Source organism: Crotalus tigris, unplaced genomic scaffold, assembly GCF_016545835.1.
Source record: "Crotalus tigris isolate CLP2741 ecotype Arizona unplaced genomic scaffold, ASM1654583v1 scf7180000017646.2482762, whole genome shotgun sequence".
In the NCBI taxonomy this organism is placed as follows: Eukaryota; Metazoa; Chordata; class Lepidosauria; order Squamata; family Viperidae; genus Crotalus; species Crotalus tigris.
The window spans coordinates 522,658-549,792 of NW_024096538.1; the positions used below are offsets into that span (position 1 = coordinate 522,658).

Below are 27,135 nucleotides of genomic sequence, written 5' to 3' on the forward strand. Positions count from 1 at the left end.
GGGACAAATCCAAACAACTCGTCATCTGGAGAGCTGAAACACAGATTACCCTCAAGACAGACACACACACCAACAAACTCCAAAGACTACAAGAACGCCAGAAACAAACCCCTCCTCCCTCACAGCCACACATGAAACAAACAGTGCATAACATCTCAGATAGGATCCTCACCAACGCTGAAACCAATGTCCTTTCCAAAGGATTCAACTTTGCAGTCGCTCCCAAACACATCCCCACTGAAATCATTATATGCGGAGTTGAAACCAATCTGACCAAAATCAACCCTGACGACGCGAACAGAATCAGACTCGAAATCACCAACATCCTCTGCACCAGCAAGCCACCCAAAAGCAACTTACCCAAAGAGGAACAGACAGCACTACTTAACCTGAAAGAAGACACCAGCATAATAATCCTACCAGCAGACAAGGGCAACGCCATGGTGGTTATGAACACATCTGACTACCAAACCAAATTAACCAACCTACTCCAAGACTCCACATACAAACCCCTAAACACAGATCCCACCACTTACCTGGAAAAAACCACTAGATCCAAAATAAAAGCCTCCCCCATTAGCAAAGAGATCCAGCAAAGAATCATTCCCAGAGAGAAATCATCCAGATGCCCTAAGCTCTATGGTCTCCCCAAGATACACAAAGAAGGAACCCCCCTTAGACCCATAGTCAGCTCCTTAGGCTCACCTCTACAAAACTTAGCCAAATTTCTTGCCAAACAACTATAGCCCTATGCAGAATCCATCATCTCACATGTAAAAAACTCATTCCAGTTCATAGAGATCATAAAGAAACAAAACTTATAGCCCAGCGACCTACTCGTGAGCTTCGATGTCATATCCCTCTTCACCCAAGTGCCAATCAAAGAAGCCTTGACAGCTATCCAAAACAAATATAACCCCCCAAACACATCCTAGATCTGACCAACCACTGCCTATCCAACACATACTTCATCTATAATGGACAAAAATATAAACAAATAGAAGGAGCACCCATGGGATCACCCCTCTCACCTGTCATTGCAAACCTCTACATGGAACACTTTGAAACCCAAGCTCTAGAAAAATCTGATCAGAAACCCAAACTCTGGCTCAGATACGTAGACGACACCTTCACAATCTGGCTACATGGGAAAGAAAAACTGGACAACTTCCTCACACACCTCAACAGCCTACACCCCAAAATACAATCACCATGGAAACAGAAGCTAATAACTAACTTCCCTTCCTGGATGTCTTAGTCTACAAGAAATCCAATGGCTCCCTAGGACACACCATCTACTAGAAGAAAACACACACAAACCGCTATCTGCACGCTCTCTCACACCACCACCCAGCACAGATCAACTCCGTAGCCAAGACACTCATCTCCAGAACAAAACGCTTAGCTGACGAACAACACCTAAAAACCGAACTACACACTCTCACTAATGTACTAACATCCAACGTATTCCAAAGAAATAAGATTACCAACCTAACCCAAAAAGAAACCCCCACTAAAATCCAAGATAGAGAACAAGAAAACGGCAAAGCTCTCCTCCCATACATAAAAGGCACCACAGACAGAATCAGCAAGATCCTCCACAAACACAACATCAAGACAGCATTCTGCACAAACAGAAAAATATCCACCATCCTAAGAAACCCCAAAGACAAAATTGAGTTAGAAAATCAAGGAGTATATGAAATCCCATGCACCGCTTGCCCCACCACATACATCGGACAAACCAACAGAAGAATAAGTGCACACATTGAAAAACACAAGAACTCAGTCAAAAAAGAGGAACCAACTTCTTTCCTGGTCCAACACCTTAAAGCCACAGGACATGAAATTGACTTTAAAAAGACCAGAACTATCGCCAAAACCGAACACTTTAATAACTGAATAATCAGAGAAGTCATCGAGATAGAAAAATGCCCACACAGCATGAGTAAACGAGATGATACCTCCCGTCTACCAGCCATTTGGAAACCCGCCCTTATTGACAAACAAGTCCCTGACACAAAGAATGACACCAGACCCACACTCATGAAAACCACACAGGATGTCACCATCACACATCCACACAAAAAGCAAACCCAAACCCACACCGATGATGAGGCACGACCACAAACCAGAAGCCAGACCACAGCTGCATCATTAGCCACTTTAAACCCCTCCAATCCATACATAAAGCAAACTGACACCCACCATGAAGATGAAGCATGACCATGAACGCGAAGCCAAACAACAGCAACGCAGCTCACCATCTCAATTCACCCTGCAACTCAGACTAACCTGAGCACAACAAAGCCCCCACCCAAACAGAACACTCCCCCATCCAATCAGAGCACAGCCAAGCCCCTAACCAATCAGAACACACCTCCACCCAATCAGAACATAGCCAAGCTCCCACCCAATCAGTTCATATCCCCACTGACAGTTAAAAGGAAGAAACAGCTATGATCACACATTGCTCCTAGAAGCACGAAGCCGAAAACACCAGCCTGAAGATGACGGATGGGACTTTGTCAAAACGTCGCCAAGACACTTCCAATTTTTCGTGGGAGAAAACCCGAATAACCAAAGACCTACATATATATTCACACATATCCCCATATTCTCAGGATTTGAGAAGGAGTGAATCTCTCTTTAAAGCAGGGGTCTTCAACCCTGGTCCATGGACTGGTACCGAGTCTTGGTCAGTTATGAACCGGGCCACGCAGCTGGAGGCCTGCACCGAGTCTACAGAGGTCTGGGGAGGGCAGAAGAGTGGTAAGGCAGAAGCTGTCTTGTTCAGTGCAAAGGTTCTTCAGCGGCTGCCCTTGCAACTGGCTTGCAACATCTGAGCTCCGCATCCTTCCTCCTCTTCCTCTTCCTCTTCCTGCTTCTTGTGCTATCTCTTCTTCTGCCTCCTCCTCTCTTCCTGCTTCCTCTTCCTCCTCTTCTTCCTCCCTTTCCTCCTCTCCCCCTCCCTAGCTGGGCTCATGCTCCCTTCGCACAAGTCTCCAAGTTTGCAAGACAAGCATGCACCAGCCCAGCTTGCAACTGGCAGCTTCCCCAAAACCTTGTTGTGAGGGTGCTTTCTCAGGGTGCAAATAGGGGCAGGGAGAAGCTACCTTTCACTGTGAGCACTGCATCTTCAAGGGAACTCTCTCTCGTTTGCACCTTTTGTAAGATAACTGAGTCTCTTGCTTTTGTTTTGATGCTGCTCCTGGTGCCTCGTGTTTTGGCAATTTCCTGCCTGCTTTTCATGGTTCAATTTGGTATGTGTATTTGTGTGTGTGTGTGTTCGCGCACCTTTCTTCGTGCAGCTCTCAAGTTTGCAAGCCAAGAGCGCTGCTACCAGGCTTGCAATGGGGGAGGGGGAGGGGAGAAGCTACATTTCCCCTTAAGCACTGTGTCTCCAAGGGACTCTCTCTCTCTGTCTCCTCTCTCCCTCCCTCTCCCTCCTATTTCTCTCAATGTGCTGGGTCTTTGGTTTGTTTTGCTGGAAGGCTGAGTTTAGGATTGTCTCTTTTCCTTCCCACTTTCTTAGAAGCAGAAAATTACTGGTCTAAACTAATACAATGTAATAATAATAGAAATAAAGTGCATTGTTTGTTTGTTTGTTTATTTAGAAAATTTAGAATAAATATAATGCACTTAAATCATCCTGAACCCTCCCTCCCTCCCCCAGTCCATGGAAACATTGTCTTCCATGAAACCAGTCCCTGGTGCCAAAAAGGTTGGAGACCTCTGCTTTAAAGCATAAATATTCCAGTTATTTATGAACAAAAACTGTAATTGACCTAAATTCAACAAATGAAGTTCATTACAAGAGCTCACAAGAAAAAAAAAAGTGAATGAATCCCAAGTGTGTTCTGTCCTCAGAACTTAAATACTTTTTGTGTGTTTGCTGCACTTCCTACTTCATGTGAGTAGCTACTAACTCCTGTTATTAAGCACTGGAAGCATATTTTTCAGCATCATATATAAGAAATCCTAAAGAGGTAGGACTGTCTTCAATAACTGCTTATATATTATCCTGAGTATATTTAATGATGCAGCCCAGATAATATTATTGCAGTGTTCTGCAATTAAATCTTGCTCAGCTTTGCCAGTCCATAATGAAAGAAGAGGGAATTAGGCATATTCAATTGTAAGGATCAAGCAATGCTGTTAAAAAGATTCATGACTTTCATTTAACCAAGGGGTTTTTTTGGGCAGTGGATTGCATTGTTGATAATGACCTCATTAATGGATTCCTTAGAGTAAAATTACAAATATAATATTCTGGAATAAAAACAATTACTGAACAATTGCACCTGGCTGCTTTTGTAAAGTGAAATATAATTTTTTAGTATTTGTGAAATTATGAAGTTCAAGGCCATACCACCACTTTATATTTTCTATAGTATTAAAAAGTTGGCACAATGAATTATAGTAGGATTTAGAGAGAATTTTACATCAGTCATCTTATTAACAAACCAATAGATTTGTGAATCAGATTAGATTTTGAGCTATGTTTCATTGGGAAGGCATGGTACCTAAATGAATCTATTGTTTGGATGCACCTTCTTGAACCTTTTGGTATCTCTTCTCTGTTGCCATAGGTGTTTCACCTGTAGCCCACCCCTGGATCTTCTCAGGAAAACCCACAGCTGCCTCTGATAGCGCTACTAATCTTCCTTCTTGCTATTACCAACATTTCCCTGTTACTATTCCCAATCTTTCTATCAGCCTGCCTACCCTCATGTTCAACTGTATTGTTGACAATGCTATTCAATTTCATGCAGAATGATAAAAAAATGTGTGTAAGTTATATAAAACAAAATAACAATAAGAATGAACTGTCAAGACAATACCCCTCCCAATGAACTATACAGGTAATCCTTGACTTACAATCTGTTGCTTAGTTACTATTCAAAATTGCAATGGATTTCCCCTGGGGTACTTATGACCTAGTTCTGAAATTTTAATAGCTACCTGTTAATCACTGTTTAACATACAGTGTTTATTTAACAACTGCTACAAAAAAGGTCATAAAATTGCGTCAGTCACATGAGTTTACAATTTACTGTCACGGCATATGACTGTGATAGGAAATACTATTGCTTGCATTATTCTGCCATTGTGGTTGTAAGTAGAGATTTCCTCTAATATAGACTATTCTTCTTGGTGTGTTCATATTCACACTTTAGACAGGCTCTTTAAATAATAACCTATGGTTGTCAAAAGGGGATTTCTTGAAATAACCCACTTATTCCATTGTTGGGCAATTGTTGACTTCTGTGTTAAAAGCTCCTTTGCTTTGTAACTTTATTTCTCCTGGCAAATATATCTAATAAGGATACATTTAGTGAGAATTCACCCCTTTCTACAGTTATTGCTATCTTTAATTAAAATAGATTGATTATGTGCCATCTAATCAGTGTTGATTTTTAGCAACAACAAAGATAGATTTTTCTCCATAATGAACTGTTCCTAATCTGATCTTTCAGGTCTTCCAATAGAGTACCTATTGGCAGTGTAACAGACCATCCACATTAATACTTGTAATCCTCTTCTCTTTCCTTCCACCTTTTTCTGCATTCCGGTCTTCACATAATTTGTCCAAAGAAGGATAATTTAACCTCATTTGTGCTTCTATTGAAAACTATGGATTGGTTTGTTTGATGATCCAACAATTTATTTCCTTGGCTTGGTATCCTCAGGAGTCTTCTTCAGCACCAAAGTTCAAAGTCATCAATACAGTTTCTATTCTTATTCGTCAAAGTCCAACTTTCACCTCCATAGAGAGGCATAGGGAATACTATTGCTTGCATTAGTCAGTTCTATGTATGAAGAGACATATTGCAGTATCAGAGTATTTTTTCCAAGCCTTCCTGGCTATTCTACCATGTGCTATGTGAGGAGTATTTCTTGACTGCTTCTTCCTTTACTGTTGATGGTTGAGCCTAAAAGACAGAAGCCATCTGCCACTCCAATATCTTTATTATCAATTCTAGGGCTGGTTGTTCTACCTGTTGTTATTAATTTGGTCTTTTTTTATTCAATTTTAGTTCTGTTTTTCACTTTGCTCCTTGATCTTTATTAATACTCCTTGCAGATCCTTTGCATTTCCAGATATTAGCATAGTGTTATCAGCATAATGCATGTTATTGAGGTATTTTGTCCAATTTTAAAACCTCATCCTTTTGCAATCCAACTGCCCTTAATTCAGCATATTGGTTGAATAAATAAGAGAAAAGTATGTAACCTTGTCTGACTCCTTTCCCAACCTGGAGCCACATTGTTTTGCCATGTTCTGTCCATACTGTAGCTTCCTGAACTGTATACAGGTTTCTCATGAGAATAATAGAAATTTTGGAACTCCTATTTTTTCTAAATATATTCCACAGCTTGATGCAATCAGCATAATCAAAGGCCCTTATATAATTTAGTGTTTCCTTAACCTTGGCAGCTGAAAGATGTGTGGACTTCAATTTCCAGAATTCCTCAGCCAGCAAGCTGGCTGAGAAATTCTGAAAATTGAAATCCACATATCTTCAAGCTGCCAAGGTTGAGAAACACTGATATAATCAAAGCACATACTGACTTCTTTTGGACATTTTTTAGCTTTCTCAATTATCCACATGCATCAGAATAGTCCCTCAGCCTTTTCTAAAGACAGCTTAAACATTTGACACCTCTTTTTCCATATAGGGATCTAATTTGATCAGATACTCCTAAGCATAATTTTAATAGTAGGTGAAATTAAGGATATTAAATGACATAATATTATTATAGTTCCACAAAAAATGGCAGAAAATCCTTTTCTTATGACATTAAATTGGGCACTTCATACAGTAGAATAATTCTGATTCTTATATTAAATTTTAGCACGATAGGTCTTAAGATATAATTCCTGCATTGAAACAGCTAAAATTGCTAGATTAAAAAAAGTTACCTATTTTATAAATGATAAAATAAAGATCTATCAGGACACATGATAGAAATGATCTGATGTAAGATGGTTTAATGTGTGAGCTATTACATATCATGCAATGTAAAAAACTTTATAATAATAAACCGTTATAGACACATATGCACATACACTGCAAAAACATATTTTTGAATATATTTGTGCAAGAAAAACAGGAGTAAGCCTCAGCAGACACAAAAGGAATACAGAATACCAGAGAGATTAAAATGACATAGTAGCCAATCCATAGACAACTTTTTTTCATAACTTTTAAACAGGTGTTCTAGCATTTGAATAAGGTGATTTTGTCTTTTTATTCATACTGCTATTCATACCCCTCTTTGATCCCTCTTTTTTCATGTTTGAAAGAGGCCATCTAGTTAAAACTGAACAGCTCTGTCTCAACAGAGGGGGAGAGTTAGGATACCACGTATCTCCTATTTACACAAAGTCCTTTCAGAAGTTCCAACAAGGTTCCACAACCAGTTTCACTATGATTCATGTGACACTGAGGGCACAGATAAACCCCCCAAGTGGCCTCAAGAACTCTCAGAGAGAATGGTAATGACCAGATGACTGCAAGGAATATAAATCCTTCCATTCCCTCCTCCTCACACCATTCAGTCAGAACTGAAGAAGCTTCTTGGATGAGAAGCAAAATGTCTTCAAGGGAAAAAAAACAAAGAAAGTCTACTTGTCTTTTGAAAAAGCACCTTTGAGACAACCATGACTAAGAATCTCCATATACAAGAAGTGTTTATGTTTTTATCCATTTTCACTGTTTTTCTTTTAAAAAAACTCTTGAACTATTTTCTTTCAATCAACTCACTTAATAGCAACTTACATAATTGAAGAAAATGGCCTACTCAGGTCATGTGTCTCATGCTGGCTTCTCCATTTTAAAAAGCTCTTTCATAATCACAATGGAGATTTGTGCCTGTTGTGCCACTGGATGCTACTGCTACACATAGATCACTTGTGGCTTGATCTGGTGACTGTATGATGCCTATAGTAGTCTTCTTTTCTTTGAAGCTTCTGCCACTATATTGATTATTGGGATTGGTATTGTCCCTGCACAGAGTGGAAAAGCCAGTGTGAGTCATGCAGATGAGTAAGATGATCTTCTCCATCAGCAGCCAGGAAATTTTTTTGAAGAAGACCAGTATTGTTAGTAGACTATGTGTAGCCTTTCAGCATAATTGGTCCAACAAATTCTACCATGGCTGAGTGAGAAAGAAGGACCAGGAAATTCACAGAAGCAGAGTAAAAAAGTGCTCCTGGGAGGAAGATAAAAGCTCTGAAACCTAAACCCACAATTTAAATTCAGACAATCCATAGATACTTGAGAACAGTTATTTTTTAAAATAATTCAAAATACATATAAAAATACATATTACACTCAGCGAAATCTATGCTTTGAAAAAGTCAATATATGTTACCTTGAACTAATAAGAAAATATAAGTCACTTCTATTATATATATTGTATCACCTTACTGTTCATTGATTGATGTGTGCTTAATATGTATGGAATTTTGAACATTAAAGCTTTAGGATATGCAGATAGAAAGACGTAGAACTTTACCGCCCAAATAAACTCAGCTGTAAAGATAGAAATCAAGATTGCTTGCTGCTGTACTATAATTCTAATGCACATATTTGAATTCAATAGCTTTCAAAAAAGGTCAAGACTGTCATTTGAAAGACCTTTAATATAACATCCATTTGTTATCTTTTGCTTGGCAATGATAATAAGGGCAAATGTTTGCTCTATCCTAAGGAAACATTGGAATTAGAATTAATGGCAAAAAGCCTACAAGCATTTTAAATACATAGTCTAACTCATTCGCCATAGAATTTGACAGAAATATTGTAAAAGCAGTGACAAGGATTTATTCAAATTTGCACAAAATAATTATGACTGTTAGCATCTCTAAATACTCTTTTACTGCGCTGTTACCACTTCTAGGCATCTATTTTTCTTATAATGAAGGCTACTACATCTGATCTTTGAAAATATAGATGGTCATGAAAATAACTGCAATTATAGTTTCTGTACCACTCTGATTCTTGAAACCCAATTACACCAGCTCTACCAAACACTTCTGGGATACATCAAAAGCCAATTCAAGGCTGCCTTTGGTTTAAGAGACAAGGATCCCAATGCCCCTCCCCATCTCATTATCCTTTTTCTTTCTCACTGAGCCATTACAGTGTCAAAATTCTGCACTGTGATCTAGCATCCTTGTCATTTACAAACACATCCCAGAGTAATGTTAGGACATGATCATAGAAGTCAGTTAAAAGGATTATACTGCTTAGACATCCAAATAAAACAGGTAAATAAACAAGTATAAAAAAGCTGCATAGATATCAGCAATGGGTCCTGAATAATTGCCCAATAAAGCCAAACAAAAGTATATGTGGAATACAACTTCTTGAAAAATGTGCATTGCATTTAGATCAGTGGTTCTCAACCTGTGGGTTGGGACCCCATTTGGGGTCGAACGACCATTTCACGAGGGTCGCCAAACAACGCAGTCCGCCATTTTTTTCCCCTTTTCCTTAGCTGTGCTACTCCCTTTTATTCTCTTGGCTTTTGAAAGCCAATAGAATAGACTCTCTTGAATAGAGTCTAATTCTATTGGCTTTCAAAAGCCAATAGGAATTGTCCAGGCTGTCTCTACCCCGCTGAGCACGCCAAAAGTCCCATTCTGCAAACGGTGCTGCACCAGTTGAGTAGTCCTCGACTTACGAGGGGGGTCGCGGCATTAAAAAGGTTGAGAACCACTGATTTAGATCAATATATTTGTTGACTAAAAAAGAATAATATTTAAAGCTCTTTAGAAGAATATCAGGAAGGAAAAGGAAGTAATCCATTCATGATATTTATCTGGTTGATTTTGCTTTACAGATGAAGATGGCCTGCACAGATATTCTCCTTTTGCAAGAAACTCCAACACTTTGGAAATTAACACAACAGGGCAAAGTATCTGCTTAGTCCTTTCTAAGTGCACTGTAAAACTTTTTTTTGTTTTTAATTTATAGCAGAACCCACATACCTAATTTGCCATTTGCACCATAAAACATTACATCTCAAGAAGACATTAATGTATGGTTATTCTGAGGCACATTCAACTATACAAAAATACTATTAGTAGTTTAAAACTGTAAATCAGTATCCATATGTATAATTATATACAAACAAATATATTTAGTCCATTTGCCAGGGTAAATTAGATAGGATAAAACTGTATTTCCAATTTATACCATTCTAGGATTTTTCCTTTCATTGTAAACAAAAGGGACCTAATCTGGATGATGATGTGTTTTGAATTATCATTGGAACCATTGAAAAATTGAAAAAGAATATTACATCTCTTTTCAATTCTGATCACATATTGTACATTTCAAGGACATTGGAAGTTGCACTTTTTGGCATGTGTTTGCAATATCTTAAAGTAATGAAGCTATCAGTCATCTTGTCAAAATAAGCAAGACAAGGCTAATGTATGCATTTATATTTTATCCAAAAAGGCTTCTGCTTTAGTTAATTTCTAAAATAAACTTGGTTAAAGAACATTTGGTTTAGATATTTTATGAGTATGGAATAAAAAATAGCTACATGTATTTTCCATTCAAAATGAGATGCTTATACTTACAAGCTTAATGTTGTAAAAAAAAATCAACAACAAAAATAGGGGCTAGTTCTTCCTTTAGTAACTGCTGTACTTAAGGTATAGCAGAAAAAAAGAACAAAATTCACAGCTGCATCATATAAGCAGCCTCTTGAGAATGCATTGATGAATGTTGAATGATCTTAACTTAATTATCCTCCAAATAGAAAATAAACCAATATGCTGATGACCCTCTAATGACAGGAAACAATCTCCACCACAATTTAATACTTAAATTATACACTCTGGATCCAGGTTATTGAATGTGAATATGAATGGTCCAGTTAATATGGTGAGAAGCAAACTGTGAGTCAGTTAAGGCCAAAGAGACAGAATAATCTATTCCCATATTTACTATATTTGCACTGACCTTTTTTAAAAAAATCAAACTTATATTTTTAAAGTTACATTCTGATTTCTTAGTGTTCTGCTTAGATCCATTTTTATTACCTTGAGATGGATTGGATTATTTCACGGCAGGTTTAGCTTGGTGATGAAATGAAAATTAAAATGATCCTATTGTGAATTACTTGTGACAATTACCTGTGGCAGAAGAAGTAAAAAAAAAAATGATGGGACCCAAATGTAAATAATGCTGGTTTCTCACTAGATAGTGATTGACATGCAATGTTGTTCTTTATTGCTTTATTTAACTCTAAATATAGTCCTTTAGTAAGGGAGAATGGAACTTCTTTGAACTGACTGACCAAAATAATTTCAAGAATATTTCTTGCAAATAAACATAATATAACATTCAGTTGAAGGAAATACACATCTCTTACTTTTAAAATATTTTTCCCAGTCTACAGTATAAGTGTACACAAATGCTGGAATATTTTTCTTGATTTTTTAAGTGCTTTGATCAACAGATCTAAATCTTGATATTCCATAATACTTATTTTGTTATAATCTATATAAATAAAAATGTAAATGTTCATTTGTTCATAATCTTAAATTTACAAAAGTTCTTCACCAATTGCTTTGAAATTTTGACACAACGTTGCATTCAAATATGCACGTGTTTTTATATACCTATATTATATAGATGTCACACCTGTGACAGGTAAAAACATGCTTTTTACCTTTGACAGGTAAAACATGTTTTTTTTGAAAAACAGCGCCATCTGTTGGACGTAATCTCTATATCTGAACACACAATGGAACAACAAAAAATATTGTATGCCCACAAGCATTGTGAAATTAAACATATTACAAACGTGTGCTTTCTCTTTTCTTTCTTTTCCATTTAACCACACTGAGCCACAGCAACGCGTGGCCGGGGACAGCTAGTAGCGAATAAGATTTTATTAGAATAAAATTGTTTTTTTAGAAATAAGCTATTACTCTAAAATGTTAATATTAACTTCATTTTCATAAAATTTCTAATTGTACTGCATTATCACAGTACAATCACAGAGCTTCTGTATTTTATGTAAGGAAATACCTAACAATTGGGAGTGCATCTACTAACATTTAATATGTGATCAAAATATACACTCTGCAGGTTGATTTTGGAGAGTAAATTCTATAGTTTTAAATCAGGATAAACAAGGTTGGCATGAAATCCAAAATGAGCACATATGGAATAATGAAATAAAAGCAAGTAGGAAAACTGACTAACCTGAAACATATATATTGTCCATTCTCAGAAAATTTATGAATATCTTTTAATTAATATCAATGATTTCTTAAAGCTAAAATCCACAAAATTAATATTGCTTTTTAATCAATACCATTGTCAATGAAATTTTTGTTTTATTTTTTAATTTCAGTCATAGGTTTATGTAAAGTTTCAAGAGGGAATTTTACCTGTGAAAGTTTCTGTAAACTAGTCCATTAAAAGGTTCTTTCTGGAAAGACTGATCCACTTATTTTATCTCACTGTTAGAAACTCTAGCTAGAACTTTAAATAGGTGGAGTAGCCTATTCTAAATATTTCAAGAATTGTCTGAGGCTTTGAGCAAATGCAAAACAGCTCAGTTTGCTTCTGACTTTCAATGAATTATAGATACTCTGCAGTGTCCTACTAATAGTGGTATGAATTTCAGATACATATTTTGTGCAAAGCAATAATCGAAGTACCGGTAATCACAAAATGCATTAAATGTAGGTTTAAATACATTTTAGATATTTACTCTACAGAAAGCTGTCTCACTTCAAATAAATGGAAGTAGTTCAGAATCTACTGCTTCATTATTATAAAAAAAGCCAGACAAGAAGAACTGTATTTGAATTCTCCAATGAGAGAAGAATGGCTGAAGTAGAGTCTGTCTCTGCACATTCTAAATCTGTTTATGTATGCCAATTGAAGAATGTTTATAGTAATAGAAATGAAGTGGGCCATTCCTTCAGTTCTTTTCTCCTCAATCTCCATAGCTTCTTCCATCCTTGGCAAAACTGCTACATAATGTTGGATGAAATTATCAGCCTAAATCATTAAGCTAAGGACAAAATATCTTCTCCCCATTCAATGTAGCACCAGAATGTTATTTCAATACCTTGCACCATAGTCTGCTTATGTCTTTTCTTAATATTATTTTTTTAAAAAATCCAAAGTAATTTTACCACACAACACCCCCCCCCCACTTTTTATCTTATTGAGCAGTAATTAATGAGTGGGCAGAATTCTAAAATCTATTGCACTCAATTAATTTGGTCTTTGTTTTTAAGGCCAATAAATTAAAACATTATGATGGATAACTTTTCTTACTAACTGAAGCAGTATATAAGCTAGTGATGCAACTTAATAATTAATGGCTAACCAGGGGAAGGTATCTGCCTATATACTGTAAATTTGCTAAGTTTTTCACTATCAGACAATGATTTATTAACCACTTATAATGTATATGTCTTAGGGTTCAGTATCAGATTCTATCTGATAATTGCCTCATAACTATATCTCAGCTCAGTATTTCTTCAGTCTGTAGTGTTTCCAGAAAGCCAATTTAAACTTTTATATTTCAAGTGATTCTCAAATCAAACTTCTTATTTGGCAGGCAATAGCCCTTAAACTGATTAGCTCCTTTTAATTAATATATTCAGTTTAAATTTTTCATTTAATACTTAAAATTCTGCTTAGAATTTTTTGAGCTATATCACAGAATATAATTCTTAACATAGATGAAAACTATAATTCTAGAAAGGTCATGCAATTTATAATTTTAATATCCCTATTAATACTATAACAAAATACCATTAGATACATACACATATATAACTACAAAATAAAAAATAAGTCTTATTAAAAGTTTTTTCATTAAAGTTTATTAGACATAGTCAAGCTGAAAAAATATTCACTAATATAAAATATTGGCAGGATAATAAGCAAATGCAAGAATATTTTCTATGCTGTAATTGTAGTTTTTTATAACAATTAAGAAATAAATTATGTTTTAGAAATGTTTAGATTTTTAAAATTTAAAATATTTAAAATTTGTTTTTGTAGTTCTGTATTTTGATATTCAGTGAATATTACAACAGAATAGAAAAATAAGTGGATAAAAATATAATTTACTTGGAAGCATATTATTCAGTAGCACTACAAAATATGTCTATGAAATTCTCATTTTTGCTTTCTTCTGTTTAAGAAGGAGAAAATGAGAGTTTTCATATGTGTATTTGTATGTGTAATATGTATTTAGTAATAGTAATAGTAGTAAAGTTGGAAGGGACCTTGGAGGTCATCTAGTCCAACCCCCTGCTCGGGCAGGAAACCCTACACCATTTCGGACAAATGGCTGTCCAGTCTCTTCTTAAAAACTTCCAGTGTTGGAGCATTTACTGCTTCTGGAGGCAAGCTGTTCCACTGATTAATTGTTCTCACTGTCAGGAAGTTTCTCCTTAGTTCTAGGTTGCTTCTCTCCTTGATTAGTTTCCACCCGTTGCTTCTTGTCCTGCCTTCAGGTGCTTTGGAAAATAGCTTAATTCCCTCTTCTTTATGGCAGCCCCTGAGATATTGGAATACTGCTATCATGTCCCCCCTTGTCCTTCTCTTCGTTAAACTAGACATACCCAATTCTAACATGTTTGTATTAGGGTCTGGTATATTTATGTACTATTTAAACATGAAAAGCAGAAATAAATCTGCTTTTTAAACTAATTCTGATTAGTAAAAATCAAGTATCACCAATCAATGAATAAAAATTCTAGCTGACTAACCTAATGGCTAAGCCAGTGATGGCGAACCTTTCAGAGACCGAGTGCCCAAACTGCAACCCAAAACTCATTTATGCATTGTTGGGTACCGGGTGGTTGTGGCCCATTGGCTGGGCGTGGCCCATTGGCTGGATGTGGCTGCAGTGGTAATGGCAGACTGGGTGGGACTAAAAACTTTAATCAATCAATTCCAACTTTGCCAGATTTTTTTTCCTGTGAGAAGTTGAAATTGACTGATTGATTGAACCTTTTTTTTTTTTGCACACTGCGGTGGAAGCCTAAAATGAAAAGGTTTTATAAAATCCAGCTGATGGCTTAGGACTGGGGCGACAGCGCGCGTGCCCACAGAGAGAGCTCTGCATGCCACCTCTGGCACCCGTGCCATAGGTTCGCCACCATGGGGCTAAGCTTTCCAGTCCTTTTAGGTTTATAATGGCATAACAATAAACAATATACAAATAGGGTTCACCAATAAAATGCTCCCTACTTCTGGTACACCTTAGAACACAAATTGGTTTATCTCTAAAGTCAAATTGGTTTATCTCTAAAGTCAACCCTAAACATAGTTACATGGAAATTAGGTTCTTAGAAGTATATAAGTACAAAATTGTGTTAGAACCTTAATTCTAAACATGCTATTATGATCTGCGTAATTAAAAAAAATTCTTTTAACCATGGATAAATGTCTGAGCTGACTATTTTTAGTACTTTCCATCCATGAGTGAAAGTGATTGAAATGGATTAGATGGAAATTTTATTAATGGTATGGACCTTCAAACTTGTTTGGAAGGCTAGACACATTGCTATAAGATACTTTAAAATGAAAAACCAACAAACTTTTTGCTCCAGAGAGAGTCCTAAGGGAGGATATGATTCTCCTGAGACAGAGGTAGAAGTTGGGGAAAAGCAGCCTGAAGGGAACTGTTAAGCTTCTAGAATCTATACTGATTCTGCCTTGGGCTCAGCCTTATTCATACTGAAAGCTGCTTTCTATTTATAATATGTAAATATGTAAGCAGACTTGTTCACAAAAACTCTTTGCTATTCTTCTCTTGAGAGTATAAAAACACTGCACTGAATTTAAGATCATGATCCTAAAGTCTACTCAAAGCTCTCTTGTATTAGAACAAAGAGCAAGTTAAGTATGTTATTTGTTATTGTTCAGAATGAACCCAACAAATAATTACCTAAAACCAGTACTGAAATTATACAATTACTAAAAGACATTGATCTTAGCTCAGACACACTATTCCATAATTGCATGCTAATTTCCTGCAATTGCAGCAAAAAATTAAGAATAGAAGATCAAGAAATAATATATAGTCCTTGTGATGTTGCCATCCAAAATTGCTGGTTGGAAAGAAACATTTTCTGTATGTAATGAGTGTTTTAAGGGTGTAGAAAGATTTGCTGTAGGAATCTCTTGAAGTACCTTAGACTCATATTGAGTGATTTATTGTCAAAATAATTACTACCCAGATTATTTATTCTTTTAAAACTGATCAGTTGACAACATTCCTCTGAGTGAAGCTACTTGATTGTCAGTTTTATTACCTTCTAAGTTGTAAAAGAAAATTTAAGAAAATAAACTCAATGCCAACAACCTTTATGATCAGTATGAGATTGTAATTTAGGATAGTTAATTATGGAACATTTGAACTCTAAGGCAGAGTTCCTCAACCTTTCTGGCTTGGCGGCCTGGAATGAAAGGGAGCAGCAGGGAAATGTGCACATGCGCAGCACACGCCCGTATGTGCAAACGGGTGTGTGTATGATGCCCACACTAGCATGTGTGCACATGCATAAGGGTGCCATGCGCCCTCATAGTGCACCCGCTGGTGCCCACATGCATGCACAGATGGACCCAGTGCACCCACATTATGCTGGCAATGGTGTTAGCATCCCCGTGTATGCGCAAATGGGACTGCTAGTGCCCGTGTGGCGGTGCTACTGCGAATGGGGCAGGGCTCTCCAGCTATTCCTGGGCCCGGTGGCCAACAGGCCACGGCCCAGTATCGGCACAGACTATAGGTTCGGGACCCCTGCTCTAAGGATTTACAGCATCATCCAGCCATTGCTGTAGCAACACATATCCTGCTTCAGTGAAGATATATTGTTACAACAATATTTAACTGCTTGATGCTTTAAATTGCTAGTGCAGAAAGGCTCAGTAACTTGTTACTACTCATTAAGTTTGGTTCTATTTTGTTTTTGTTCTTATTTTGACTTTTATGCAATCAAGAAATAAATTCAAAAGTTAAAAAAAGATTTAATCATTGCAGTAATATCAGCACATTTCTCATCTTGTCAGCACATGGATTTTCAGAATGCTCAAGTCAAATTTAAAATAGTAACTAACATAAGTAAGCATTACAAATTTGATGAGGTGATGATAGGTAGTCTTAATATGAGCTTAAAAATAAATTAAATAAGTAGATTGCTTTTCTCAGATATAGTATATGCACCATATGGAATAACTGTAGATACGGGCATATCCAAAAATTTCCCTTTGCTTTGACCATGTAATATTTTTATTCTTCCAAGAATATTGCAATTGCAGATATGTAATTTTTAATTTATGAATTCATTCACAGTTTAATTTGAATCATAACTAATATATAAAAATCTAAATGATTGTGCAGCCTAACTTCTTAAACCTACTTTAAAAAACAAGTGGTTGGGACAAATATCTTGCCAGAAACATGGCAACCTAAGGGTATAAGAAAAATAAGGAAAGATAGAAAGATATAATAGACAACACAGAGAGACAGGTTATCCCCACTTGAGGAAAAGCAGATTAGTCAAACTTTGGTTTAATTTCGTTTTGTAAATTCACAATTCCTCAAAAATTCAGTATGCTTTTCCAAATATGAATATATTTACTCTCAAATTTTTGTTATATCTCCGGTAAAGTTCAAATAACATTTTTGCATTATTCACTATGTATTAAAACAGTTGTGGTGGCATGAATTATGTTGATTTCAATGTAACTATGTGATGATAAATAGTATAAATGTACATTGATTATTCACTTTATCCATAATACTGATTTTGAATGTGAATCATATAAATAAGCAAAAGAACTGTGGATAGATCTGAAAGTACATATTTGCACACAAATGTTTAACATTATACATATGGTTTCAGTGACATACCTAGGCCTACATTAAAGAATACATAAACATGCACTTTTAGATACAATACTGCTTACCTATATATATATATACACCAGCATCTTTAGGTAAAGGAGTGGTGTGGGTAAAGAAAGAAAACAACAGATAATACTTCCTAAAGAACTTACTCTTTGTGACAACTCCTTCAAGGCGAATAATATTTGGATGATCAAATTGTCCCATGATACTAGCTTCTCGTAGGAAATCCCATCTCTGCCTTTCCACATGTCCACCTTTCAAAGTTTTAATGGCTACAGGAATCTCTCTTTTCCCAGGTGTTTTTAGGCGACCACTGCAGACTTCTCCAAATTCACCTAACAGCAAAATATATAATTATAACCATTTACTATCTTCTAATATTTTAAATATGTGAATAAATATATGAAAATATTCTGGCAAAATAATAATAAATAAATAAAAGCATACATACTTATGCATGTAAGTTATTTACAAAAAAATGCATTTCCCCCACAATTCCTGATTAGTAAACTCAATTAGTTTACAAATGAAAGCACAGGATAATAGACCAAGCCACACATTTATTACCCAAAGCAATGTTCAAAGTATCAAAAGAGATTCTATTTACGTAATTTCTTTTCAGTGATTATAACTGATTTTAGGCTAGTTCTTTCATTATGAGTACAGTGATACAAAACCATAATAATCTTGTCTGGTTTAATCTAATCTAATATTATATTGCAGACATATAAGATTATACATAATGTGGCCAAGATGTCATCTGAATAGATCTAAACAGAGGGAGTCATTCCCATATGCATTCCCACCTAAAACTATAACATATAAAATAATATACACACAAACAATATATAACATATTTCTCAACAGCAATCAGAAGATAAACAGAAATTTTGCTGATCAGGACTGAAATGACAACATGTTAATATTGATTAACATGGTCATATTACCACTATATTAAAGTGCACTTATTAATCATGGGAAAATTTGATTATTTTTTACCTGCCCCAATAACTCTCTCAATACGAATTCTTGTTGGATCTATCTCCTTTGCAAACTCATGAACAGCTAGGGATGGATCTTCATAAGTATCTGGATCAATATATGTTTTGGTTCCTGGTAGTCGTACTGTAAAACCAGAAATGTATCTTTTGCATTATATAGAAATGATTGTAGCATTTAAATTAAAATAAAACAAATGAGATCATTAAGGAATACTAATAACCATAATGAAATGTAATACTTATTCGTCTTCTAAGCTGCTTTGTTATTCTAAGCTGTTACTCATTATTGTTTAATTAACACTCATTCCAAACTGGCTGTGAAAAGGCTGCAGATGGAAAAAGGTAATAGCCGCTTTATATATTAGCAAGTATGCGAATGAATACAATTATAATAGGGCCAAGAAAGGAGAGAAAATTAGCTTCTTTTTTTACCTCTTTAATAAAGGAGGGTTGAGGTGAAGATGATTAGATGGCATCATGGGTTTCTCCAATCTAAATACAGTAATATGGCATTCAAGGATAAATGTTTAATTTTCATTTCCTTTAAGACAGGGGTGTCAAACTGCTGGCCCTTGGACCGGATGCATCATGCCGAAACTGCACCAACCCCAGCTCTGGCAATGGGGAAAAAGTCACGATACATTACAACACGTCACGAGACGTTGAGAGTTTGACACCCCTGCTTTAAGATATATTCATGGAAGAAAGTTTCCAAATTATTGTGTGGTCTGGCCCTAGTTGGTGAAGAAGAATGAAGGAGGCAGTTATAGGTATATGATCAATTGTCATTCTAATTTTGTAATCAACAGCACTAAAGCAGAACTTTTCTTGCCCCCTCAGAAAAACAAGGAATTGTGAAGTCATTGGTGCTTTCTGAGATTAGTTTTCTTGCAGACATTTCGTTACCAAACTTGGTAACATCATCAGTGTAAGAAGAGAGTTGGGTTTGATCTCATTTTATATATAAGTGGCTTGCCTGTCAGTGTTGGTGGAAATGGTCTTGATGGTTCCTTGATTAGGCTATTGTTTACAAGAAACATTTGCAAGAAAACTGCCAAACTCAGAGAGCACCAAGGACTTCATAGTTTCACTCTGAGCTACAAATATTCTCTTCTACTGAAATAAGGAATTATTCCCTTTATGATGTACAGTACATGTTTATTTATTCTGCATTTTCCCCCTTTAACGTTATTAAAATGATGTATTATAAAGCACTGCAAGTCAAAAATGTTATTTTTAGATGTGGCTTTCTTTCATGATTGTCACAGGATAACTGATGTTTAAACTTATTCTATTGCCTTCTATTTTTATACTGAATTCTTTAATCATACATTCTGTCAAGCTATCTTTTTTCTCAGAGGAAGATATTTCATCAGTGCACTGACCATGGCCAATATATTTTCAAAAGAGTAAACAGATGGGAAATATTGGGAAACTAATGAATGATAGGTAAAATAATCAGCCTACTCCTCTGTCTATCTTCAGAGCAAAATGGCTCCTTAGTAGTCACTTGATTTTCAGGATTTTTAATGATTTCAACTGTTTTGTTTCTATACATGAATTTTAACACTGTACTTATTCTCCTTACTCTTTTAATAATGTAACATTATTCTTCTTTACTTGATAAATTTATGTTTCTATTTTATTCCATCTCACTGTTCTATTGGTTAGCTTCGATATAATGGCTTCTACAGATAATTTGTTCCTAAGCAAAAAGAAAAACTAAGTCTGGTCCTGGTGGCTATTGAATCCCCTGATCCAGTCCTCTTAAGCCTAGGAGTTTAAAAGCCTTACTTTTTTCAGATTTCTGCCCAGATTTTGTAGCACAATGTCTGGAGAGGAAAGTTAAATGCAGAAGATTACTGAAGTACAAACTTAAGGTAAGCATGCCATGAAAGTATGGATTAGTCCTCCAGGATGAATAAAATTAATGAAGCCCATCTAGAAGAAAGACTTGAAAATACTAATATAAAAGTTTTCCTTGTTTTATAGTACTTAGTTACTTACTTGCCTTGTCTAACTAAAGTGACTCATTTGGATTACTGAATATTGACCTGATACTTAACCAAGCTGTATATTTAAACTGTACTGTCTTCCATATTTTAATAGCTCTACTGCTTTATGTTTTGGATTACAGCAAATATTTAGATGGCTTTTATTTTGGCCCCCAACCTCATGTTATTTTACTTAGACTTTCTAGGAGAGAGCACAGAGGTATCAGTATAATTATTACATATAGCACAAGTAGACACATACCCTAAACCAGGGGTGTCAAACTCGCAATATCAGATGACATGTTGCGATGTATCACAACTTTTTTTCCATTGCCTGCAATGGGTTGTGCACGGTTTCGGCATGATGCATCCGGCCCATGGGCCAGAAGTTTAACACCCCTGCCCTAAACTGTTAATTCAGATTATGCTGATATTGGTTTTAAAATATTGATGAATTGTGGAAAGAAAACTATAGAAATAACTAAAGTAAGATAAACATTTTTTTTTTTTAAAAAAAGAGAGAAAAGGATGCTATAATTTTGAACAGGCAGAAATTAGAGTTTGGAGAAAATCATAACAAGCAGCAGGTGGAAATTCTTGTAAACATCTAAATGCTAATGAGTAGTATTTATTTTGCACACTTCAAAGGTGAACAGAATTATTTTCCCCCTAATAAACTAGAATAAATGCTAATTTTTTAAAAAAATACCTAAGAATGTGTAGAAGTTGTTTGCGATTTTGTTATTTTGGTTTATGATGTAGTGCTTGTTTTACTCATTTCAGATTTGCAAAAAAAACATTTTGTAGGAGTCATGAATCTTCCTCAGTTTTGAAATAAATAACTTTTTTCCTGCAAAAAGTTTGACATTCAGATGGACAAAGGTGTAAAAGATAATTTTAGCTAGTACATAAATTGGCTTTATCAGCTTGATATGCAAAATAAACACAAGTTAAAATTACAGCGGTGAAACTGATTTAAATATTTTTTAAAAATTCATTTAGGTTTGCTTACAGTTTCCATTTTGCAAATTATTTCTTCGTTTTTCTTCAGACTTCATTTTTGCCTTGATATACCACTGGCATCTTTAAGAAAACAAACACTATTTTAATGCCATAAAATGAATGATATTGAACTAATATGATATTTATATAATAACCATAAAAGTATTGCATTTGACTGAAGGAGGGCTGAGAAAATCAACAATCAAATTAAGGTAGTAGTTAGCACGATTGTTATTAAAATATATTATATTTTATATAATAGATACTAAAATGTATGGAAAGGATTTCAGTAACCTATCAGTTAATTAAACTTCACAGGTGTTATTTGGTGCACATATTGTTCACAACTCTTCCAAGTATACTCAAACAAGATTCTTTCCAAAGGGAAAAGTTCCTTTTACACTGATATTTCTCACATATAGTTAGAAGGAAATAATTGGTATTTAGCACTTGAGATCAAACTGAATGTTTTTGGAAGCCTTTTTTGTTCATTATCAAGGGCTTAAGTATCAAAGCAGGTTCAGGACTTTGAAATGTTTAAAATTACAATTATAATCAAAACATCACATTTTCTCATGCTTGGAAATACCTCATCATCTTATCACTTAAGGTAAAAAAGCCCTGATTACCAGGAGTTTATTTACATATTGATTTAGTTTTACCTTTGCAATTTAGTAGTAAGGTTGCACATCCCTGCTCTCTAGTGACCAACAAAACAAGCCAATATTTTGGATAACTGGGGATACCAATGTGGCAAAGTCAAAATTTGTTCTACCAGTGGTATTTTGTGATCAAAATACCACTGGTAGATATTTATAAGGTATAAAATTAGTTATTTTTGTTTGTTCAGTAAGTAAAAATATTTAAAGCATATATGCCAAAAAGGGTAGATACCTTTTCAAATTCTGAAATATAGACATTCTCAGATACCTTTTCAAATTCTGAAATATAGACATTCTCTGAGCAACCACAATATATCAATTGTGGTATACTCCATGTCATTGACAATAATTAAATATCATACATTTAAATCAGGATTTAAATTTGGCAGTTATAGACCTTTGGCCAATAGCTCACAAATAAATAAAGGCTGCAAAGCCGTAATTATTTATTATTTATAATAATATTATATAACTAATCAAATATTATATAACTTGCAATCCTTACTTTGAATTATCTGTCTAATAAAGCAACTTTAGCATTAGGTTCATGAAACAAAATTCATCTTCCTCTTAACCTATTCATAACTTCACTCTAGTTTGCTCTAGCAGAATTACACAGAGGGCAAGATCACACATTCTTTATCTGCTTAGGAATTTATTGAAATATTGCATACAGTTATATACAGCTTCTCAGTTTCTACTTCCAAATCAACTTTCAAGTGCCCTTTTGGGACAGTCTTAACAGTCATATTGGATCATACCAAAGATTTATATAAGCCTAATTTCCACAATGACTAATCATATGTAGGGAACCCACCAATAGAAAAGAGTCAACAATAACCTGTTCTTATTTGGGTACCAAAGATTTCATAATTTCACTGAACTCTGCACAATCTAAGAACATAATAACCTTCTCCTTCATTGATAATAACCTTTCTATTATTTCCACCATAATTAACTATTACATTCTATAAAAAATATCAGCTTCTCACGTCCTCCAACTAATATTTTTACATTAATGCCTTTGAAACTTTTAGTTAAGGGCTGATCATTTAGTCAAGCTGAGGTACAGATGCTTATGACTTCCTTTTTCTCCAGTCTACATAAACTCATAAGCAACTATAAGAGTCAGTGTAGCATCAAACTTCTTCTAGCACAAAGAAGGAAACACCTAGTCAAATTATGCACTTTAAAATTTGTTTCATTCCAATAATAAATTGAGAGTTTCATGTGAGTTGTCTTATTCTGTCTCCTTTTCTTAGCATTTAAATTTTAGGAAAATAATTCATTATATTACATAATGGAATGATTCCATTGAATGTAGAAAATGTAAAAAAATATAGAATAGAGAAAAACTAAAATTGTTTTGCCATGTTCTTAATATTACCTACTAAATCTAATACAGATGAAGAACATCTCATATATATTTATTTTTCTTAGTATCGTAATAACAAGCCTGAGGCATTACTGTGCATTTTTTTTACAATAACTATTATGAGTGCCTTTATTCTGATTTATTTATTTTAGATTTTGTTTTATCCCACCTTTATTATTTTATATGTAATTCAAGGCAGTGAACATACCTAATATTCCTTCCTCTTCCTGTTTTCCCCATAACAACTCTGAAAGGTGAATTGAACTGAGAGATACTGACTGGCCCAAAGAAATGTCTTAATAAAAGGATTTGCATACAGTTTGAAAGTTGTCACAATTAGAGCTTTAATAGTGATATCAATCATTTTGAATGAAGACCCTTGTTAATCATGTTGATTTTACATGTCACATGAATCACAGGAAAGTTGTACCTTAAACTCAATGTAAGAGAGAGCTATATTTAGAAACTTCCTGAAGAAGCAGAACATAGGAACAATGTTATCCTAAGAATGTGAAAATTACAAAAAGTTAATAAAATGTAATAAAATTGTGGAAGCCCTTTTGAGAATTCCATTCCCATCAATTAAAATACTTTATGTAATAATATTGTTATGGCCAATTGCTGTGCTGCGAATTCTTAGATCTGAGTAAAAGGCAACAATATTTGATAATATTCATTTTCAAGAAGTGGTTACTAATGGACAAAAATGAAATTGAATAAAACTGGGGCTTTAACTTCTATATCTTCTAGATATCTCTATAGTAAAACTGCTAAGTTAAAAATGAAGCACTTGATATTTTTTAAACAATGAAATCACCTTAGGTTTGATAAGAAGATAAATATTCCATATTTTTTTACTAAATTAATATCATTTTTCCTGAGGAGAAGTTCTCTTCAGTGGGTGCAAAAATTCTTTAAATATTTATCAGCTTCCTCTGCCTTTCAGAACCAGTTTGGAGAAACACAGAAGCTATTTTTTTCCTAGATTTCAGTTTAAGAGACATACAAGGTTGCCACAAGTGCCTAATATTTTATTCAACTCTCACCCACTCCTTTGTAAAGCCCTTATTTTTCCAGCATTTACACAGATCTTTGATCTGTTACCACCAAATGGTAATAATAGTTTATGATGCAGTCAAGAGAAGATATTCGGTTGCATTTTGAAGCTTCAGCAACATGGTCAGGCGCTGTGCGATTTGTTTATCATCATTTTATGTAAGTAATGCAATATAATTTTAATCTTATGTAAGTAATGCAATATAGTTTTAATATTGTCATCTATATAAAAATGACATCTTTGTTACTTTAGTTTATTATGACCAGAGATTAAACTTTAGAATGGCACATGGATACTTGGTTCCATGAAGAGTTGCAATGTCAATATTACCTTCCAGTAATGAGGAAGAAAAGAGTGAGAATGACTAGAAGAGTGAATCCACCCACAGCAGCTGTGGCAATGACCAGAATCTGCCCTTGTTCTGCTGCTATATCTGAAGCTGAAAAAAAAAACAAAAAAACCAACACCAAATAGAAGTCAATTTTTGAGCAATACATATAAGGAGAAGTTACAGTCCTCCAAGAGGCCAGCTACAGGCTCAAACAAAAAACAGATTTATTAAAAAGATCTTGCTGAGATTAGTAGAATAGTTTAGTAAGCTTGAAATAAAATTTCTGTTCTACAATGGTGGCACTTTGAGAAGAAGAAATATTTTTATCTGTTCATTTTGCATGACACCAGACAGCAATACAGGAATATATAAGCATTTACTCTACTATGCATTATGTACACCATTTATAATTTCCATAACAGTTCAAGTTACATTATATCCTCAAGGCAATCTTGTGAGATAGCCTTTTTAAAAACTTGTGATCTAAGTCAGAACATTAAACAAATACTGGGTCTTGTTTCCAAACCCAGCAGTCTATTTATATAGCATCTTATAATAGCCTGGTTACTCTGGATATATTTCACACTGAATATAAAAGATAAGGTGGTTTTAACATGCTTACAGACATTGAATAGGCTATACTGAGAAGGGTTTGGAGTAACCCTACCAATTGAAAAGAAAGTGAAATATGTTTGGTTTGTATTTTAATAGGAACCCACCTAATTCTCAATTCTTAAACTAATATATGCATGAGAATGTGATTCTCTTTTGGTTTTCACACTGTTCCCAATATTGTGATATAATACTCCAATTTTTAAAGTCTGTATTGTTGAAAGGCATGTTGAAATATGCTTAAAAGAATAGTATGAAAAAAATTACAGTATATATTGAACTTAGAAACAGCACACAAATATTCACATAATACCATTTTCTCCAAAATTGAAAATTACACCGATCCTGTCAGCAGTACTGATATTGAAAAAGGTACCCAATGGTTTGTGGGGGAGGGGCAGAAAGGGCTAAAAACTGGCTTCACTTGGAAGAAGGCATAAAGATAATTTGCCTGTGATTCATGGCTTCAAAGGTATAATGAATGGGAATATATATTGTTTATATTGCTTATATATTAAGATATTATAGGAAGCAAGTGAAGAAAAATATCTAACACACAGTGCTGTTTTAATTGCTTTGATGTAAGAACAGGCAGTTAGGGTTTCTCTTATGAAAAAAGACTCAAGAGAAAATCTGTAAGAATGAAAACTGTAGGCTAATATTATGAGCTTAACCGCAAAGACTACAGCTGTATTAGAGAGAACTGCAAATTCAGATAAAAAGAAATGTATTTAAATTCAATTTGCAAAGCAAACTATTACTGGATGATGAGAATTTCTTATCTTACATGTGGTAATAACAGCTCATTTTATAAATTGTTCAGAATCAAGTCAGGCTGTTTAGTGACCACATAGTAAGTATTATATTGAAGTCTTTGACTGAATATTAAATACTTAGTTTTCAAATTTCAGTTCATTAATTATGCTGAAACTATCAATTTTACCATCTTATAATTTCTGCTCTTTAATGCTCCAGTTACCTGGGGAGGGGGAAAATAAGCATAATAAAATAGTACTACATGCATTATTTTGAATTGTATCATAAAGGTCTCAGGACTTTATTAATTTAATCTTTCATTAGTCTAATCATAGTTTTTATTAGTCTAATTAAAAGGGGGATAAAGGGAGCTTTACATCAGCCAAGACTTCACAGCACTGTTTTGAATGTTCTTTCTGT

General features: G+C 34.7%; 1 protein-coding gene across 2 annotated transcripts in view; it reads right to left on the minus strand.

The window, feature by feature from the left end:
• EPHA6 (EPH receptor A6) overlaps positions 1-27,135 on the minus strand; it is a 429,534-nt gene that overhangs the window by 83,649 nt on the left and 318,750 nt on the right. For both annotated transcript variants that reach the window (XM_039335687.1, XM_039335688.1), the window contains exons 8-11: positions 25,347-25,455; positions 21,933-22,003; positions 18,925-19,050; positions 18,075-18,260 (exon numbers count right to left, since the gene is read on the minus strand). In XM_039335687.1, the coding sequence (XP_039191621.1) occupies positions 18,075-18,260; positions 18,925-19,050; positions 21,933-22,003; positions 25,347-25,455 (492 nt within the window). The remainder of the gene's footprint in view (positions 1-18,074; positions 18,261-18,924; positions 19,051-21,932; positions 22,004-25,346; positions 25,456-27,135) is intronic.